At 38.6% G+C, this 21,066-nt stretch overlaps 4 protein-coding genes and 1 long non-coding RNA gene across 5 annotated transcripts; 2 read left to right on the top strand and 3 right to left on the bottom strand.

Moving 5' to 3' along the window:
• Positions 1-464: 464 nt before the first annotated feature.
• On the top strand, positions 465-1,310 carry LOC149650603 (uncharacterized). Its single transcript, XM_089849111.1, has 2 exons — positions 465-672; positions 767-1,310. Exons 1-2 carry the CDS (start codon positions 566-568, stop codon positions 1,308-1,310), a joined length of 651 nt encoding a protein of 216 aa, XP_089705237.1. The 5' UTR covers positions 465-565.
• A 586-nt stretch (positions 1,311-1,896) lies between these two features.
• Positions 1,897-2,380, bottom strand: LOC149650604 (uncharacterized). The gene is made up of 2 exons (XR_016371522.1): positions 2,105-2,380; positions 1,897-2,037 (listed from the first exon to the last, which is right to left on the bottom strand). It is a non-coding gene; the product is annotated as an uncharacterized LOC149650604 (long non-coding RNA).
• Positions 2,381-3,254: 874 nt separating this feature from the next.
• LOC149650605 (uncharacterized) lies at positions 3,255-7,819 on the top strand. Its single transcript, XM_089849112.1, has 11 exons — positions 3,255-3,330; positions 3,382-3,573; positions 3,717-4,277; positions 4,554-4,924; positions 4,987-5,128; positions 5,190-5,499; positions 5,561-5,970; positions 6,036-6,353; positions 6,413-6,925; positions 6,994-7,275; positions 7,356-7,819. The coding sequence occupies exons 1-11, from the start codon at positions 3,255-3,257 to the stop codon at positions 7,817-7,819; spliced, it is 3,639 nt and encodes a 1,212-aa protein (XP_089705238.1).
• A 473-nt stretch (positions 7,820-8,292) lies between these two features.
• LOC149650606 (uncharacterized protein F54H12.2-like) lies at positions 8,293-9,630 on the bottom strand. Its single transcript, XM_089849113.1, has one exon. The coding sequence runs from the start codon at positions 9,628-9,630 to the stop codon at positions 8,293-8,295; it is 1,338 nt and encodes a 445-aa protein (XP_089705239.1).
• Positions 9,631-13,653: 4,023 nt separating this feature from the next.
• Positions 13,654-14,807, bottom strand: LOC149650607 (uncharacterized). The gene is made up of 2 exons (XM_089849114.1): positions 14,701-14,807; positions 13,654-14,623 (listed from the first exon to the last, which is right to left on the bottom strand). The coding sequence occupies exons 1-2, from the start codon at positions 14,805-14,807 to the stop codon at positions 13,945-13,947; spliced, it is 786 nt and encodes a 261-aa protein (XP_089705240.1). The 3' UTR covers positions 13,654-13,944.
• Positions 14,808-21,066: the final 6,259 nt, after the last annotated feature.

Raw genomic sequence — 21,066 nt, forward strand, 5'->3', positions numbered from 1 at the left:
GTGCAGGTACAGTGGAAGGCAGGGAGGATTGAGGATTGAGGATATGAGGATTGAGGATTGCAAGATGGCGGGTGAGAAAACGTATACCTTTTTGATTGACTCACCCCTCTCTCAGACCTACAAGTGGGCGTTTTTTGATTGACTCACCCCTCTCATCCCCGCACCTGCAAGGGGTGTTTTTGACAGGTCAATGAAGCGTGTTCGATTCTCGGATGTAGAAGTGCATACATTGGAGTATGAAGATAGGGTGAATTTTGATTTAAGAAATAAACAGTATTTTAATATGTTAATTAGATTAAAATTTGAACCATTAATTTCGCCCGTATTAATCAAATGGTTAAGGGGGTATGAAACTCCAGATGACGTTGGGGGAAAATAAAGAATCCCAGTAAAAACCCAGCTCAACCGATTATTCTAGATCATTCTAGAAAAATTAAAATTCGCCCTAAAAAACCCAGGTTAACGTTGTTTAAGGCCATGACGTAAAATGCACAGTCAAAGTTGTAGATTGTTCGAGAATAATCTTCCCGAAAAAACCCACCAATAATGTACAGTCAAAGCTAGGATGATGATCTTATTAAATAGTATAAATAGCCAGGACCCTGAGTTAAACCACCATCACAATCTCTCTAAAGCCCGACGAGGAAGGAAGGACCATCCAACAAGTACAATGTAAGTATAGTTTTTGTGTACTTATTATTTTTAAAGTTAAAGTTTGAACCGTAAATATCAGTGTTAATGGGAGATTTTTTTTACCCTCACCAAGGCTTAAGAAATCCGTGGTCGTTGAGTTTGATTTTCTTAGCGGGCGAATTGTTGGACTTGAACGGGAACAAGTAGCCAAGGAGGTGGCGGTTACTACCGTGGAGAAAACACCGAGGGTTGGCTCATGGTCTTTCGCGCCCCCTTACAGTGAAAAAGAACTTACATACGACACTGTGCGTCAGAACAGGTGGCTTCTTAACAACCTGCATGGTCTGGGATGGAGTGATGGAGTAACGCCCTACGAAAAACTCGTCGAGTGCCTCCGATCTGCAGTTCAAGGCTACGACCGCGTATTTTGTAAGGGAGAGGAAAAGTGTTTATTTTTGCTGAACATTATTAATCGGGAAGTTATAGACTTGAATGGTGTGGGGTGCCCCAAAGCCAACGAAATAGACGATGATGGACCCATGATTACATGCATGCTTAATCATAAAACTGTCCGTAATAATAAGAAGTATTTGTGTGCACTCTCAAAATGTATATTATTTTCCGAGTGGATTTATAAACACAAAGAAATTGTAAATAAAAATTTAGGAGACGAATAAAATTAAAAAATCAGAATATAGTTTTATTTTTATTTATTATGTTTTTTTTTTTTTTTTTAAATTTTATACGACACCGCGTAATTATCACATATACTCCGATTGACCGCAATCCCAACATGCTCAATTACCGCCCTGTCGAGGTGGGCGGCGAGCTCCTGTTCCTCCCCACTATTATTGCGGGCATCCCGCCTCCTCATCATGAGCGTGAATATGGCGTTTTGAACGCTGATAATAGTACATAAGAAGAAAAAATTGTTTTAGCGAATATATGTATATTGTAATTAATGTAAATAGAATTAAATATTTGATAGTGTGTCATACCCATATCCATCGCAGTTAGGGGATGGTGATCCCCCGTCCGGGGTGGGGTAAGCCCCATCGGCATCCCTTGTCGGACTAAGCGGAGGGGTAGAAAAATATATTAACAAATAAATGAAATACTAGTAATAATTAATAATTAATCAATATATTATCTATATCTTCAATACACACCTTGGGCGTATATATCCCGCAATAATGTCCTCTAGAGTGACCAAGAGGGCCTGGATGGAGGGGGTGGCCATGCTGGGATGTAACAAAACCCGTATGGTGTCCATAATTCTAAACGAAATCAATTAGCGGTACAAATGGTGGGGTGTATAAATATGGATGTATTTACCGGTATCCGTCACAATTTATGTTGAGAACAATTTCCTCATCAAAATCATCAAAATCACCGAGGTCGGCGCTAATCACATTAAAACAATCTTAAGTATTGATACTACACAACAATAATAATAGAAAAATACACTTACATATCCCCGGGATGGATGATTGGGAAAGTGTTTACGGAGTCAGCATCATCTCCGTTTTCGACGATGAAGTTTAACACCTCATTATCTCCCTCATCTAAGATAAAATCTTCCTCCATTTCCTCAATTATTAGTGGAGGAGGAGTTTCTGGTGCGTACACCCAAGACATGTCCCCCATAGGGACGCGACCCAGAACCATTTTCAATTTAATTTAAAAGTTTTTAAAAAATTAATGGGACTCAACTTGCCACTAGGACAGAAAAAATCGTTGTGACCAAATTTTCAAAAATGGCCCATTCCCCTGGGTCCAACATGTAGTATGAAAACCTCTAACCCTTCCTCGGATTTTCTCCAAATTACAATAGAACTTCAAACAGTTAGTATGAATTGTAGGATTAAAAACCATACAACTATGAATCACTGGTTTCATTCGGGATTCCCCCAAAAAACCCAAAAAGCGCGAAGAAATCAAGCTTAGCTGGGTGGTCATCCACTTGTTCAAAATATACTGATAACTTAAAGGACATGGTACATTGAATTAGTACGTATCCGACCCCTCGTTTCGAACCATCTAGAAGGCGAAAACACGTGCGTCTTAACCAAACATGTCAACTTGACTTCTCGATCGAGGTGATATTCAGCCTCTATCCTGGGTGGTCAAACGCTATAACATATATATACATTCGGAACTCGGGTGTCAAACCCCTCGTGTACGAGTGTACCTGCTACTATTGTTAAAGATACAAGTTGGGTTTTTATCGGAGGAGTAAATTTCTTAGACTCGAGGGAGTCTTCACATCAAAGTGTCATAGTTGACTTTACACTATCTACAATATAAGCCGAATTCGGATGTACAACGAAGTGTCGGTCATCTTGGACCATCTAGAATATTCTTTCCGATTCCAGAACATTCCATTGTTTCTAGAAGGTTCTTTTTGGGTCTTCCATATTACACCTTCTTAAACCAGGCGCAATTGGATTTCTGTACGTTGATGGGGAAACCCCGGAAAATCCAAGAAAAATACACTGTTTAAGGCTGCCAATATTTTTATCCAATGGGAATCACTGGAAAGGGTGAAACAATATATACGTAGGCCTAAAAATTGTATAAAAGGGAGGTGAAATGGGTGCTATGTCACATTCGATTTCAAGATGTACTCCTGCTCTACTTGCGCCGATGTCTTCACCAACCAGCCGAACCTTAGTCGTCATATGCGGACCAAACATGGTAATATTTCTTTTGCGTGTCCAGTTTGTAATAAGAGTTATGCGCGGAAAGATAATTTAAACCGCCATCAACGGCAAATGAACCACGTTGGAGCCGCAGTAAATAAAGTCGCGGAAAATAATACGCGTCCACCAACCCCGCAACCCGGACCGTCACACCGCGTCAGCCCTCCCAATTCTCCCGTAAAGAGAAAAGCGGCACCGATTCCGACAAACGGAGGAAAGAAAAAAAAAGTAGAAAATGGTAAATATTTGGTTTATTGATTTCCCCTGTAAGGTGTCTTACCCGCTGCACATTGATGCATAGGGTGTAGCTAACAACCAGGGGTTTAAGACAATCTATCTTTTCTGAATTGGTGTAGGAATTAATTCCTAATTTATATGTAGAAAATGCGCCAATTCCAGATGACCCGTTATCTACCCAAGATATCGAAGGGCTTGATGAGTTTATAAAGATGTGGGAGGATAGACAAAATCAAGATGGGGGAGGTAGGGAAAATGAAGATGGTGATGTTATGCTCTCGCAAGATGACGTCGGGTTAAATGAATTTATGGACAATTGGGAGGCCGAACAAAACGCGGTAGAACAACCCGGGAGTCAACAACCGGACATTGAGGAAATTAACGCGCTCGATAACGCGATTTTCTCGGCTCGAATCACCGCCCCTAACGGTGTAACGGACCCGATTTTATTCATAAACAAACACCGGGAAAAACTAGAATCATATCTCAGAAACAAATTGAGTGTTAAAAAGGGGATTAAATGGTATTTAACGGTTCGCGCGCGGTATACACGTGAACTTGGAAATACAGGCGCTGAAACCGAAATTAGCCCATATTTCCGAGGATTTACGCATGCCACATTGGCACCGGAAGTTATCCCACAACAAATCGACTTGAGTCGAGATAAAATTGCCGAGAGTATGATTAGCTTCGAAGCTATGGGAAGTGGGTGGGTTTTAGACCGAATATTATTTATACAAATCAACATTATCCAGTACTTACCCCTAGTGGGTGGAACATATTTTCAATTACCACCCGTGATTGAAAATAAAAAGGCAACGGTAAATGTTAACCCGGAAGATCCAACTGACAATAAGTGTTTCTTGTGGTCGATAATAGCAAAACTCCATCCGGCTTTAATCACCCCAAGTCGTGTAACACATTATAGGCCGTACGAGAACGAGCTCGATTTGTGTGGAATCACTTTCCCTTTTGAATTAGATACATTTAAACTTAAACGGTTTGAGGAGGTGAACAATTTATCAGTGAATATTTTCGCGTACGAAAAAGGATATTTTCCACGTTACGTAAGCGAGAACAAAGTGCACGAATCTAGACAAATTGATCTCCTCTTGGTTTCCAATGGAAAATCAAAACACTACGTGTTAATTCGCCACCTTAGCCGATTGTTTAACGGTTTCACGAAACATTGTCACCAATCCTTCTACTGCCGATATTGCTTGAAGAGAAGCGCCACCGAAGCAGTTCACGATAACCACGTGCGTGAGTGTAGTGTACACGACCCGCAACGCGTGATTATGCCGCATAGTGAACCCACATTGAAATTTAAAAACTTTGGATGGAATCAAATGGTAATGTACTAAATATAACCAAGTGCAAGACAAAATTATAATGTTTCATTACATCGATATAGTTTCCATATATTATTGTAGCCGATTTTGAATCGATTCTCGCAAAGGTGACAACATGTTTACCAGACACATCGTTGTCTTCAACAACTACATTGGCGTTACATAAGGCGTGTGGTTTTTCATACGCAATCGTCGGACCAACCGGTAAATTCCAATCCCCTAAATGGATTAACCATTTAGCTTACAATTATTCATGCTATCATAGGAAATCTCGTTAAACACGAAGTATACAGAGGAGTTGACGGGGCAATAAAATTCCTGAAAATGCTGTTGGATGAATCCGACATCATCGTTGGGAAGCTGAAGGAGAACAAACCAATGCAATTAACAACGGTCGAAGAAGCTTCACACGAAGCTGCGACCTGTTGTTACGTTTGTGAAGAATCCTTCACGGAATCTATAATCAAAACGCACGACCACTACACTGGAAAATATAGAGGGGGTGCGTGTCAAAGTTGCAACTTGAAATTGAAAGCACCAAAATTCATACCAGTTGTGATGCACAATCTCAGCAGGTAATTTAAATAATCATTATGTCTAATTAGATCTATGTAATAATTATCGATTACCGAATAGGTACGATGCGCATCTCATCATGCAGCAAATTGCGATGATTCGAAACAAAAAGATTGACTGTATAGCAACCAATAGTGAGACATACATTTCATTCACGCTGGGAAATCTACGCTTTGTGGATAGCATCCGATTCTTGCCTGCATCCCTCGAATCGTTGGTGTCAAATGTAGCGAAAGGAGGACAAGAGAAATTCCCACTCATGAACGCCGTTTTCAATCCGGCTGAAGTTAAATTACTTCTTCGGAAGGGTGTATACCCCTACACTTACATGGATTCCGAGAAGCGCTTCTCCGAAAAGCAACTACCGCCAATTGAGTGTTTCTACAACGATCTTACGGACGAGCCCCTTAAACAGGATGATTACACTCACGCTCAAAACGTGTGGCAATCATTCAACATTCGGAATTTGGGTATGATCATGATAACATTCATTCGAGACGAACATTTGCTAATATTTGTATTGCATTTTTTAAAGGAGGGTACCACGATTTGTATGTTCTGTCCGATACTCTCCTCCTAGCGGATGTTTTTCAAAACTTCCGCAAAATGTGCATGACGTACTATCGTCTAGACCCTGCACACTCATATACCTTACCCGGTTTCGCCTGGCAAGCCGCTCTATGCATGTCAAAGATGCACCTAGACTTGCTATTGGATGAGAACATGCACCTCTTCATCGAAAAGGGGATTAGGGGAGGGGTATCCATGATAAGTCATCGCTTCGCTGCGGCCAACAACACATATCTAGATAATTACGACGCATCAAAACCGGAAAGTTACATATGTTATCTAGGTAAGATATACAAGTTATCCTAAATTAAATTTTCACATACTAACAATCAACGATAATAGATTGCAACAACCTTTATGGGACGGTCATGTGTGACGCTCTACCCATGAGGAATTTCCAGTGGGTAGAACCCAACCCCAATTCCGAGCTCGAAATTCTAAGTTGCCCAGATGACTCGCCGGAGGGTTATATTATTGAAGTGGATATGGAGTACCCCGAATATCTCCATGATAGTCACAACTGCTATCCACTAGCTCCAGAATCCATGTCCATAAAACCCCAGATGCTCTCTCACTATTCCAAAGAGCAGATGACTTCGCTGAACATCAAAATCAAGGAATCTCTACCCAAACTACTACCCAACCTAAACAAGAAGGAACGATACGTGGTTCACTATCGTAATTTAAAGTACTACGTATCAAAGGGGCTGAGAATCAGCAAAATTCACAGAATTTTGAAGTTTCAACAAGGAGCGTGGTTAAAGGGGTACATAGAATTTAACACCGAGAAGAGGACGAAGGCGACTGATGATTTCGAGAAGGACCTATTTAAATTAATGAACAATGCCGTGTTTGGTATGTATTTATAAAATTAGAATGAACATAAAATAGTATGGATAATAATGATTTGCTTTCTCCCTTAGGAAAAACGATGGAGAACCTTCGGAACCGTCAGGATTTCCAACTAGTGACGACTGCCGAAAAAGCCGTTAAAAAGGCTAGTTCACCAGCATTCGAACGGTTCACCATATTCCACAACGAACTAGTTGGAATCAACTCCGCAAAAAAGAAGCTGGTCCTAAATCGACCGATATACACGGGTTTCGCAATTCTGGATCTATCAAAATTGCTCATGTACCAGTTCCACTATGATGTAATTCGGGCACAATACGGGGAGAAAGCAAAACTCCTCTTCACAGATACTGGTAAGTTTTACGTCCTTATATATCATTTACTTTAGTATAACATTTACATTAACATTTGCGGAAATTACGTATAATTACAGACAGTCTCACGTATCACATAGAAACCAAAGACTTGTACAAAGACTTCGCCGCTCAGTCGGATATGTACGACTTCTCGGGGTACCCACGTGACCATCCACTTCACAGCGATGTGAACAAGAAACGCCTTGGTAAATTCAAGGATGAACTAGATGGGACACCGATCGCGGAGTTCTGTGGGCTGAGACCCAAAATGTACAGTATCCTGTCGGCCAAGGGAGAGAAAAAGACGTGCAAGGGCGTGTGCAAGCGCGTCGTGCAGAAACGTGTCCGGCACGCGCATTATCGCGAATGCTTGCTGAACCGCGAGCTGACCACCGCGGAGATGATAAGGATTGTCAGTGACAAGCACATTTTAAAAACTGTAAAACAAACCAAACTGTGTTTAAACCCATGTGACGATAAGCGTCATATTTTAAATGATGGTATTACCACACTAGCCCACGGGCATAAAAATACAAAATAAAGAGAAAAATTATGACAAATTTATTGAGTAATTCTTATACATATATTCGGAAATCATACGATCATTAACATTTTTATTTTTAGTAAATCGTTTTATTATATCAAACATTTTAACTCCCCTACATCTATACAACGAGAAATAGACACAATATCCGCCACAAGTTTGACTTAATTCCCCCTGTAGTTGGCGTGAATTAAACGTAACAGTTAGGCTGTTTCGCTCTACAAAATCATTAAATTTAAATAAATCCGGAGGATTTCCATAGCTTTCAAAGAATTCAGTATTCTTTTTCCTCGAAATGTATATAGCCGTCCAATGTTTTCCTCCCCCTTTTGAGGTGTCAGTATTCACAATGTATAGAGAGGGAAACGTTTTAACAGTTAGTGGTAGTTTATCCGCCGCAAAAATACCCCTAAACAGATTTTTAGCGTATGGATCGCGCCTTAATATTCTCTCAAGTTGTTGGGAGTCCATTATGAGCTTTGATCGAATAGAACAGCTCGGTTTTTGTCAATTTCAATCAAAGATTGGAATTCAGAATAGTAAACGACGGCAATTGTAGCCGGTAGCGCTTCGGCAAATATTAACTCCAATCGGACACTACCGTTCTTTATAAAGTTGAAACTTTCAGTCGAACTACCATTCAGGTCGGGGGTCAAGTCGAATACGAAAAGAGCATTACCATTGGCGAACTCGTCACGGTCAATGAAATTACCCTCGTCGATATTCCATTGTCCGGTTTGAAGAAAGAGATTGGCGTACGATCTCATACATAGGTTATCCTTAAAGTTGGGGCTTAAGGGTTTATGGGGTACGCTAACCCCATCAACGGATAAGGTGATTTGAGTCACCGCTTCATTTTTAAAATTAAAAGGCGACATTTTATAATCACCCAAAAACGCGTTCTGGTCTACAAATCCAATTACAACTTTATTCGGTTGTTGACCGCTAAATAAATTGTCTTTGACTGCTATTTTACTTCCTTGAGATATGGAAAACGTATTACATTCCGTACGTGTTATGGGGTATTTCATCGTAGCCAATTCCAGGGTTTTGGCGTGTGATATCATAATCTCGGGGGTTAGTTTAACTCTTCTTATGAATAACGAAGCGTGGGTAAATATAACTTTCGCTTTATTTCCATCCGCATGTAAGCAGAATTCGTTGGGACTTTTGATAAATTTAAAATTCACATCGACCAGATTGGGGATAAAGCGATTTTGCTGACATATATCGGCGTGTACGACGCCAATCAAGTCTATAACCCCATTTTGGGCGAATTCACTCCGTTTCAAAAACCCTTCATTTTCGGAAAAGTCGTCAAAATGTCCCGCCGTATCTTTGTAGAATAGTGCCCCGGTCAAAAAACTCTTTTTCGCTGGACCACCAAATGTCAATAGCGTTTGAATCATGCTCTTGTATGCGTATTGTTGAGGACATGATGTAACTGATCTATCATTCAACGATACGTGTAGTTCACTAAAAAGACTGGAGAGTAATAGGTTTTCGGGTCCAACTTTATCCGCCTGAGTAGTTATATCACCATTCGCATCGTACACAGCGGCTTTAGGTAGAGACCCATCCGCTTTAACCACTTTTACTTGTAAATGCAGGAGCGTGTTTTTCAAGTCCATGTATGTCTCGGAGTTCCCGGTGACGGGAAATATAATAGCCTGATTTTCATCCACATTGGAGGTAGAGTTATACTCCACCCATTGACTTCCTACTATCCCAGTTTGGGTATAGGGTACGTGAAAAACATTTAGTTCCGAGCTGACGCTGTTCATAGAGTTTGGGTGTGCGAGCGACATTATGAAAATATATCCGGGTGTAAAGATGACGACCTTCTCTTCTTCTTAGCTCGAACAGAACTGATGATGGGTGACACTTTGCGTTTCCTTTTACGTCCGTTTCCAGTTAGCTTGGTCACTTCTTCGGCGGCCCTTCTCAATGTTTCTTTACCCGCTTCTTTACTCCTAGTTCTCAATGCTTGTTTAATGGGTACACCGCTTGTATAATCCGTCGCAATTTTCGCGCCAGTGTTTAAAAACTTTCGACCTAGGAACGTGGCACCCCTTTTAAGTAATGGCATGGCCGATCTGAACGCCGAGGAGATAATTGACCCCAGGCCATAACCACGTTGCACGGCCAAACCTCTATATACTGGGATGGATCCATGTCCAATTTGATTTAGATAATAGTCCTCATAATCCTTAACAGAAACGTGACCCGTATTATATGGAGACATCCTTACACTTTGACAATCACGTCATAAATGGGGCGGAGATTGAATTCAACGTAGTTCTTATAACAAGTGCCAAGTTCTTCTGGGCCTAAAATGCAGAGTGACGTGAACTTTCCCACGTTCGAACTTAACCGGTTTACCCATTTCACTCATAATGTTTATTTCAATTGTTTGGAAGTTGTTTTTCGCTATGGGCATGTAATGGGGTTTAGCAAACTCTTTTTCCACCGTGTCACCATCTTTCCCGTTGATACTTATAATTCTTAAGAGAGGGACGTCAGAGTCTCCTACCGATCGAGACTGAATTATATCAGAGTATACGAATAAGGAGTGCATTCCAGCATCCATATCACAACTGAATGGGGCCGTCATAGAGGCGACCACAGTGAAGTCTTTTTTGGAATTCCTCGTGAACCCTAATATAATGGCAATTTCGCTTGGGATATAAAGTTGGTTCGTCCCTTTTAACTCAACCATCACCCGTCGATTTGGTTTGTTGTATGAAAACTCAACCCTAGATTTTATTTTTTGAGTAGCACCAGCATCGTCGTCGGCTGACAATATTTCGAGTAATTCCTCTACAGAACCGTAATATCCGGGAGGTATAATTATCGATATACCTCGGTTTTCATTCACTCCGTTAATTGTCTGTCCACTTTCACCAAAACCAGATCCCTCTTCTGGGAATTCATCCATTGCATCCGAAGCAACACCTACGAACGAATTATCCCAAATGCGAACTGCGCATTCCCTTTTTACATTATTCCAAGTTCTAGGATAGCTTATTTCAGCCAGAGCAACCTCGTGAGATCCCTCTAGAATTATAGGTTCTGGTAGATACGTTCTGAACTTGCTTATAGTATTTCCTTTGAAATATTGCGTTGACGAGTCAGAGGGTAGTGTGATGTAGAAACTCATTTTACGTCGATTTCTTGCACCCAGGAATCAAATTCGGAACTATACCCTCTCCACCGTACGAGGAGTTCTTTAGTACCGTCAGGTTTTTTACGTTTTCGTAATACTTTTTCAATTTTAAATTTACAGTTTTCTAGGTCCTTGCCAACTCTCTGTATTTCCTCTTTGTAGAACACACCGGAAATGAGCTCGGAGTTCAAATCCTTCAGTTTATATACCGGTGGATCTCTCGGGATTCGTTCTGTTACTTTGAATAGTTCTTCGGTATAATTGGCCAAATACCCTTCTTCAAACGTTCTTTTATTTTTGCTAATTGGCCAAATACCCTTTTTCAAACGTTCTTTTATTTTTGCTAATTCTAACTAAATCATCAATTTCAAAGGGGTATGAAACTGGCGGCGAAAAGTTTACTTTTCCGTACAAATTTAACCAGATTTCTTTCGAATTTTCCTCTGTCACTTCAGTGGGTTTGCATTTAATTGATTTGTGGTAGTTGTTATTATACGATTCCAATAAGTCGGGTAATACGTCAATGTATTTGTAGGTGTCGTTTTGTGTAAAATATCGGTACATTCGCTCCTTCAAGGTTCGATTAAATCGTTCAACTATACTGCATTTCACTTCCGAGTGTGTGGCGAAAAACTTGATGTCCAAACGTTTCAATTCACTTTGCAGTTCTTTATTTAGAAATTCATTCCCATGATCCGACTGAACAATCTTGGGTTTTCTACCAGACTCTAAAACGGATCTAAACGCCGCAACCATCGTAGGTCCTTTCTTGTCTTTAATAGCGACGGCGAAAGCAAATTTACTGAATACGTCAATACAGCACAGTAGAAATCTATATCCGTCATTATGACGCTTAATGTTTTGCATGTCTGCCAGATCAAGTTGCCATTGTTCATCTATACCGTACACAATAGTCTTGTTCCTTCTGAAGTTGTGCCTCGCGGGTTTGTGCAGTGTATACGTATCTTGACGTTGTAGGAACTCAATAACATCATTTAAGGAAACGTTAATCCCCTTTTCCCTCGCAGCCCTATATAGGCCTTGTACACCTCCGAAGCTCCCCGGATCTTTTTCATTGAAGTATATTTCTTCTAGTTTATCCATTAGTCGTACAGTTTAAGGTTTTTTGAGTATACCAATAAGCGAAATCAGATAACTCGATAATTATAATAAGAAATAATATCAAAAGCGCCGTAATAACTTTGGGATTATTTAAAAATGAAACGGACAGGGAGGCTAGAAGCCCTGTGGGAGAAGGGTCGTTACATCCTTCCATGATAACGTGTAAGTAATTTGTGAAAGAAATGAAACGTGGTATTGATATATATTCTTTATTTCAAGTTTATCCAAGTGTTGAGACCATTACCGTAGTGGGAATCAGGGGTTGGGGGATAATAATCAATGCTCGGTAAATCGCTTTTAGATACATCGAGATAGGTATTTGGTACAACACTCGTAGAGTTTCCAAATGGGAATTTGTTTCTCACGATAGTTTTTGGTACATTTTCTTTTATTAACATTTCGTAAAACTGATTTATTCCAACGACAGTGTGTTTCGGTTTACTTTTATAACCTTTAACTGATTCGTGTAAAATATCCATAATATTCGACCCGACGATTGGTTGCCCCCTGTATATAAGTTCCCCGTTAGGAGACCAATTAATCTTGGAGTTCATATCAATCCACTTGTATAAGGCAATGGCTGGTTTGAGGTGTGAATCTGGTATTGTCATGGCTATTTCAGAATACCAATCTTTCTTTTTCTGTTGTTTAACAGGTTTCTTCTTTTTTCTTTTGTTAATAGCACTCGTTAGTAAATGATTGTACATGTTAACTTTTTGCGTCTGGTTCAATTTGTTGTCTACCAAAACAGTCTTCGTATCCAAATTTTCACTATGTTCAACTTTTGGTTGTGAGTTTAATCGGCGGTAAACCTCTTCAGGTACCAAAATCATCTTTCTAGCCATTTTTAATTGCTCTACTTATAGCTGCACCAGCAGCAGTGCTAACAAGTGATAAAAGGGGTGCTAACAAAAGAGGTAAGAATCCCCCTTTTTGAATAAGGATCTTTTTTCGTTTTGCTACAGTGCTTTGTTTAGATAACTTCCTTAACATTAGACAGTGCTTCTTCAATCGTTTCTTCTGGTCATCTGATAACTTCACGTTACCGCGTAGGACATTTATACAACATTCCACTATGGCCTTGATAGAGTCATTACTAGCGTGTTTGATAGCGTATTTTCTCTGACACGCATTACAAGTGGTCAGATACTTTAAGAAATGTTGATGCGTATGCACTCTTTTCATTTTGGAATATAGACTGCAGCTTCTTCGCCCGGTATGAGTCCCGTCCGTAGTCTATGATCATCTGACGTCGTTGGCTTTAAATCAACCCATAAATACCCAAAATCTCTAGCAATTGCCTGATGGAACGCGTCGATAACGTATTTACTATTAGTGGGACAAATCTGTTTGGCTAAATGAAATATAGCCGATTTATCTCGAGGAGATTTGAATATTATCAAGTAGTGGGCGTTTAAATTTAATGTTCTAATTTCCTTCCCGGGGTAATATAAATTTTGCATCAAAATAAAAACAGAGGTGTTTTTATGGTGCATCCTTGTTATTAGATATTTCACAAAGTAAATCATCAAGTATAACAAAATTCTTGATATTGGGGTCTAATATATTCACATTTAATATACCTTCGTGAAATTCTACAGAAGGCGTGTGATCTAATACCGAATTAAATAATTTCGGTTGATATTCAGTGTAACACCATATTATCCTATCTGGAGGGGGTGATATACATATATCTTTATACTTTATAAGGCTAGCTACAAAGTATGATTTTCCCGATTGTGTCGCCCCGGCTATGAGACCATTAAATGGGTGTTGTAAGCTGAAGTCCATTTTAAGGAATGAATCATTTTTTAAGAATCAAGTTGTTTTTTATTCACAAATATTCTTTGGCATTACATACGATTTGACCAATCATAGACTTACAAAATTCGTCACTTAGAAAAGTGCTTAGGGTAAATATCTTATAAATTTCAACATAATCAAGATTACTTTTCGCGGTGTCAAAGTTCATTGAAACACGCATTTCCCACCCATTCAAACAATCGTGTTGAGTTTGAGAGGGGTGATCAATACTACATCCGTAACAACATTTACGGATGTTTGATTTCAATTGTTCTACAATACAATTTTTTAATAACACACGTACTCGACTCGCCTCGTTAAGAAATGTGACTACGTCTTTATACGTATCCATTAACGTCTTGGCAAGGTAGTGTCCAACGGCGAATCCCTTCTTTGTTGGGAAGAACTTGCCGTACATAGCACCTGTTCCGGGGTATAGTTCCCTGATGTCTATAATCTTACGGTCTCGATATGTTCGCAACTCCACACGCTTCGTTTCAGAACCGGTAAAGAACCATGACGTTTCCGGGGCGTCGTCGGTTTCGAAGAACTTGAATATTTCATCCTTCCTAGCGTATAACTCGTGGAAATCGGACTGGTGAAGTATGAGTCCCGTAGAACTGTCTTTGAACCCTAGTCGTACGTCTAACTTCGGGGTAACCTCAATTACTTTCTCATCTGATAGGGGAAATAGCACTACGGCAGACATTCTGTCGAATGGATAAAACTAAGTTTTACCTCCAAACTATAACTTTAAAAATAATAAGTACACAAAAACTATACTTACATTGTACTTGTTGGATGGTCCTTCCTTCCTCGTCGAGCTTGAGTGAGATTGTGATGGTGGTTTAACTTGGGGTCCTGGCTATTTATACCATTTAATATGATCATCATCCTAGCTTTGACTGTACATTAATGGTGGGTTTTTTTCCGAGAAGATTATTCTCGAACAATCTACAACTTTGACTGTACATTTTACGTCATGGCCTTAAACAACGTTAACTTGGGTTTTACGGGGAATTTTAATTTTTCTAGAATGATCTAGAATGATCTAGAATAATCGGTAGAGCTGGGTTTTTACGGGGATTCTTTATTTCCCCCCCAACGTCATCTGGAGTTTCATACCCCCTTAACCATTTGATTAATACGGGCGAAATTAATGGTTCAAATTTTAATCTAATTAACATATTAAAATACTGTTTATTTCTTAAATCAAAATTCACCCTATCTTCATACTCCAATGTATGTACTTCTACATCCGAGAATCGAACACGCTTCATTGACCTGTCAAAAACACCCCTTGCAGGTGCGGGGATGAGAGGGGTGAGTCAATCAAAAAACGCCCACTTGTAGGTCTGAGAGAGGGGTGAGTCAATCAAAAAGGTATACGTTTTCTCACCCGCCATCTTGCAATCCTCAATCCTCATATCCTCAATCCTCATATCCTCAATCCTCAATTCTCAATCCTCCCTGCCTTCCACTGTACCTGCACTGGGAACGGCATATTTCCCCTACTTTGGTTAGGTTTGGTTAGGTTATTATCCTACTAATTAGCTGCCATCTTTTCCAAAATATTCTCCTAATAGTTAGCTACCAACTTTTCCTAAACATTCTCCTACTAATTAGCTGCAACTTTTTCCAAAATATTCTCCTAATAGTTAGCTGCCACCTTTTCCAGAACAATGGTTTCAATAATTCGTTGCCACCTTTTCCAAAATATTCTCCTATTAATTAATTGCCACCTTTTCCTAAATATTCTCCTATTAATTAGCTGCCACCTTTTCCAAAGTATTCTCCTACTAATTAGCTGCCACCTTTTCCAAAATATTCTCCTAATAGTTAGCTGCCACCTTTTCCTAAGCAATCTCCTACTAATTAGCTGCCACCTTTTCCAAAATATTCTCCTAATAGTAAGCTGTCACCTTTTCCAAAATATTCTCCTAATAGTTAGCTGCCACCTTTTCCAAAACAATGGTTCCAATAATTCGTTGCCACCTTTTCCAAAACATTCTCCTATTAATTAGTTGCCACCTTTTCCAAAATATTCTCCTATTAATTAATTGCCACCTTTTCCTAAGTATTCTCCTATTAATTATCTGCCACCTTTTCCTAAATATTCTCCTATTAATTAGCTGCTACCTTTTCCAAAGCATTCTCCCACTAATTAGCTGCCACCTTTCCCAAAATATTCTCCTAATACTTAGCTGCCACCTTTTCCTAAGCAATCTCCTACTAATTAGCTGCCACCTTTTCCAAAATATTCTCCTAATAGTTAGCCGCCACCTTTTCCAAAATATTCTCCTAATAGTTAGCTGCCACCTTTTCCAAAACAATGGTTTCAATAATTCGTTGCCACCTTTTCCAAAATATTCTCCTATTAATTAGTTGCCACCTTTTCCAAAATATTCTCCTATTAATTAGTTGCCACCTTTTCCAAAATATTCTCCTATTAATTAATTGCCACCTTTTCCTAAATATTCTCCTATTAATTAGCTGCCACCTTTTCCAAAACATTCTCCTACTAATTTGCTGCCGCCTTTTCCAAAATATTCTCCTAATAGTTAGATGCCACTTTTTCCAAAACAATGCAATTCTTCAAACATCAATATATATTTGCAACGAAAACTGTAGGGTAAAAAAAATTCCTTAAAAATAGTGAAAACGTGTGCTTTTTAAATTTTGATATATATTTTCCCAAAACCGCACATTTGGGCTGTTTTCGGTTGAATGGGAAACGCGTTCGGTCTAATGGGACACAAGGAATTTTGTTTTAATATTTGGCAACGGGGTAGGAAGATATTCTATGGTATAATAGTATATAGAGAGAAAGGGAATTTAGAATGAAATTGTAGGACAGAAATTCTCTGCATGTGAGACCAAAATGAATTATAAAAAATAATAATGAACACAATCCAGCCAAAGGTGTTAAAAGCTCAAGCATATATAGTTGACTTATATACCGTTGCATGGTAGACGACAAGTTACTGGTCTCACTGGCGGAAACGGATTCGGCGGGCGTTGAGTCGCCTGTGGTAGCGGTGACACCCCCACCCCACCCCCACCATCTTCATCACCCGCACCACAAGAGGGTGGAACCAGTCTGCTCAATGGTGGAACCATGGAGACGTCATTGTAAATATTTTTAAGTACTAAGCCACGTTTAAAAAATTTAACACTTTTATTAAATTGGGGCACAGGAAAAGAAGTTACATTCCGGTTTTTTTCATGAATCTCTTGACATTTTTAAGTTTTAAATACGTTTATAACCTCAATTCTTTTCCTGAGTTGCTGAACCAGATGAGTTACAGAGTCTAAATGAGAAAAGTGATAGTGCCCAAGAAGAAAGTGAACCTTTTACAGTAACTCAAGGGAACGAACGACAGTTAGAAACCTTTAAGAGTTCGTTAGTGGCTCTTGAAACGTCACCACTTAAGCTACATGGTTTACACGAGTATCAACGCCCTGCTCATGCTAAACGAAAATTTAGAAAAACCACGGAAGGAGTAAAATCTAAAGTAGCGAAACTTTTTAAAGGAAAATTCCAACTTATCTTTTTCTCTCCATAAACATATTTTATCGAGGTCTAAAAAATTTTGAAATCGCTTAAATTATTTTAATTAATTTAAATAAGCCCGCCATGTACCCCGCCGTTTTGGTTTATGACGTCGAACCCCGGGTTCCACCATTGGATCTTAATAATAGCCAATTGCAGGCACAATCGCCAAAATGTCGACTGCTTATAGTTAATATAAATATATCGGTAACTGAAAAAACCAAAAATGTCTTTTAGACGCGGCATTATTCCCTACGAGGATGAACCAGAGTATAGCGATGAAGAATTGAGATTAATATAAGAAAATGCCGCCAATAATCAAGTTCAAGAGTTGGTAATAAACGTTGACATGGTTAAAGATAATTGTTCTTGTTTTCCTTGCGTGCCGGAATGGTTAGGCCTTGGTCAAGATGAGCGAGGCTCTAATCTCAAAACTTACATAAATAATAAAGATATTGAAAATGGAGTCATATGTTGCAAGCAAATTAGAAAGGTACAAACATTCCTCAGGGAAGAAGTTCCAATCAATACCCCTGTTTGCATCACACAATTTGAGGATTATGGACCAAATTGTTTGAACCGCGTAGTTTTGCGAACTATCTATCGCACATATTTGCATGCCAGAAGAAGACCAGTCCCACCGAGAGCCTTGTCAAATCAGTATGCTTAAAATTGGGATTTCCTGTTTAGTTTAATTACTTACTCTTGAGCGTTATATATTCCAGAACCTATAGATATGCAGCATATAGAAGTTTTACTCATATGATTTATGATGTTTTGGGTAAAAATAATAGAAGAGCACTTCCTATGTGCGTTCTTTTTAGTATAAGAAAAGAATACCCAGAGGAATCAGCTGACTTGTATGTTACCTATAAACCTGTACCTGAAGTTGTAGCTGCATGGAATGCTTAATTGTGGAAAGGCCACCCTTAACTACCCTACATTCTAAAAATTCATAAAATTTCTAAAATGAAACCAATATTATTAAGTGAAGGCTTTAAAATGAAAAAAACTAGCAGACTGTGTGATATTTCAAATGTAATTTTTTTAATTTATGGATCTGATAACATTTTTGTGATAAAATCAGTACAAATTTTCTTGTGATAAGGTAAAGACCAACACTTATGCCAAAAATAAATGCAAAACATCTTGTGATATGATAAATGGGCCTTGTTAATGTTTTGTGATTAAACAACTTGTGGCTTCCCAACTTGTTTAAATAAGATATTAAAATTCGAGTCTTCTTTTTTTGGCTTCACGCTGAAGTTCGGATTTTTCTGGTCTTGGAATAGGTGCTATGTTTTTGGGTCGTTGGTTTTTTTCTGGTAGGGTTAGTTTGCCACCCTCGTAACTTTTTATTATGTTTTCAAGAAGTGTGAATATGAAGTCATATGACTTTGGTTCTTTGATTGGTCGTGCTTGCCATTCATTAGTAAATTTTGAATAGTAATATTCAAATTCTTCTTTATTTTGAACTTCAGAATCGTTCATTTTATAAAGGCATCCTCGTTTGGTATTAGAATTGTGATCTAAGATAGTGAGGATTATTCTCGCTTCCATTACTTCAAAATCAAAGTCGAGTTGTTTTGGGCAGTATTTATTCATTAAACTGTGATAGTTTTCTAAACATGATGTGTGAGAATAACCATTTGTTTGCCTTAAATCCCTCACTAGTAGCGTGTTGTTGATGAGCTTTAAAAGCCCATCATGAGCTGGAGAACCTTTTTTAGCCATTTTTTTCTTCTTTCAGCATCTTGTGTTAGCCTTGGGTGTGCGCACTTTTTATAATTTGGCAAATCTCGAAAGTTGTGTACATTTAAAACATGGTAGCCAATTGATTTCCACATATCTTCCAGCTTATCTGGGTCCTTGTCACATTTTTCAGAGCAACACCACAGCTGTTTTATCAAAGACTTAACCCAGGGTGATAATTCTTCACATTCTTTTTTCTTTGAAAGTGCAAGAACCTTTTTGCCAAATCCTTTACTCAAATGCCACACATCAAACTGATGATCTATGTTCGAATATTCTTGCCTAATAAAAGCCCTACATTGTATGTGGCGATCTGTTGTTAAACGTGTTACGGGTATGTCCTCATCGTCCATTTTTTTTAAGCATTTCCATATTTGTGGATTTAAATTCTGCATCAGTTTTTGAACTAATTCAAAATGCACGCATTTATCAGTCAATTGATCCATTAAGGTGTAGGTACAATATTTTGCACTGTGACCTGGTGAGTCGCATATTCCATCCGCTGAGAGATTTACAGTTGGACTTCTCTTTAATTCATTCAGAATTTTCTGTTGTTCAATTTTCCATGTTCGCTTCTTCTCAGGAACCAATAGTTTTTGTTGCAATGAGTAAAAGGTAGTCTTGCCGATTGCTTTCAAACCCATAAATTCAAAGAATGAGTGAAAGCGATTAAATGTTCCACCTGAAAGAAGCGTAGCTGCTGCTATCAATATATTCCCTGCTGCCATTCTTCCTAGAAGAGGCTGTGATTTCCAAACAAATTGATGCCCATTTATGCATGTCGCTTTTACAGTCAGAAGGCTACTTTCCATTTCAGATTTCTTTGCATCTGACTGCAGTTAACTTTAAGAGGGAAGCAAAACGGCACATTTATCATTTAATTAAGATAAGGACTCCTTTGTAAAACTGTTTCGACTGAATAGGAATATCCAAATAAATAATGGTTTAATAATAATAATATACCTAGTAGAAAAGGTTACATTTGATTATTTACTAGGTTTAAATTATTAAAAACTTACGGTGAATTATAAGGGGAATATATCGGAGTGCAATTTCCCGAGCATTCACTGCGTTGAACACTGATACAGTACAAAAATATTACAATTATTATCAACCCAAAATGTGTTAAGTAAAGGTAGATACCTGTCATAGTTCAGTGCGTAATTTCCATTTTTTTAAAATAAAAAGCTTTGACAGCTGACCTCAAGTCTTTGCAGTTATGCCACGAGTGATCAGTATTTATTATTTCAGTATATTTATTAATAATATGAGTATTTGAAGAGGTCTCATTCTTTTTTGAAGACTGAGTATGATTTAGTTTTCTCGCGTTCCTAATAGTCTAGAGGATAAACCACAAATTTATATGAAATCATGCACTTTGTGAAGAAAGCATGAAACTTTGCACAATGATAAATAAGCGTATTCCTAATTAATTCGAGATTAGAGCCCACCTCTAACTCATCTGTGACATTTGTGACAAGCTTTCAAAAGTCCCCATAATGACATATATATTTGAATTCTGAAATTTATCAAAATTCCCCAAACTTCGATGCAGAGCGAAAGGCGTCCCGCCGGGACTGGCTAGAGGCATTTCCATAGGGGCCGTCTCTAAAGCGAAAACATACGCAATTTACGCAGCCTTAACGGATAGATATAATATTTTCTTAAAGCAATGGAATTATTTAAAATATCGAGAATGTACAAAATTTTGATTTTAATACTTAAAAGAGACAAATTTAAATGCATTTTAAGTAGCCCTCTTTCAATATTTTTCTTTTTCATTTATTTGTTTTCTTTTTAAATTCTTTTTCACATCCGCCACATTTACAAAGTGCGGTGCAAGGTAAA

The sequence above is a fragment of the Phalangium opilio genome, unplaced genomic scaffold, assembly GCF_054372755.1.
Source record: "Phalangium opilio isolate 3A_F unplaced genomic scaffold, DU_Popi_V2 ptg000085l_1, whole genome shotgun sequence".
Taxonomy (NCBI): Eukaryota; Metazoa; Arthropoda; class Arachnida; order Opiliones; family Phalangiidae; genus Phalangium; species Phalangium opilio.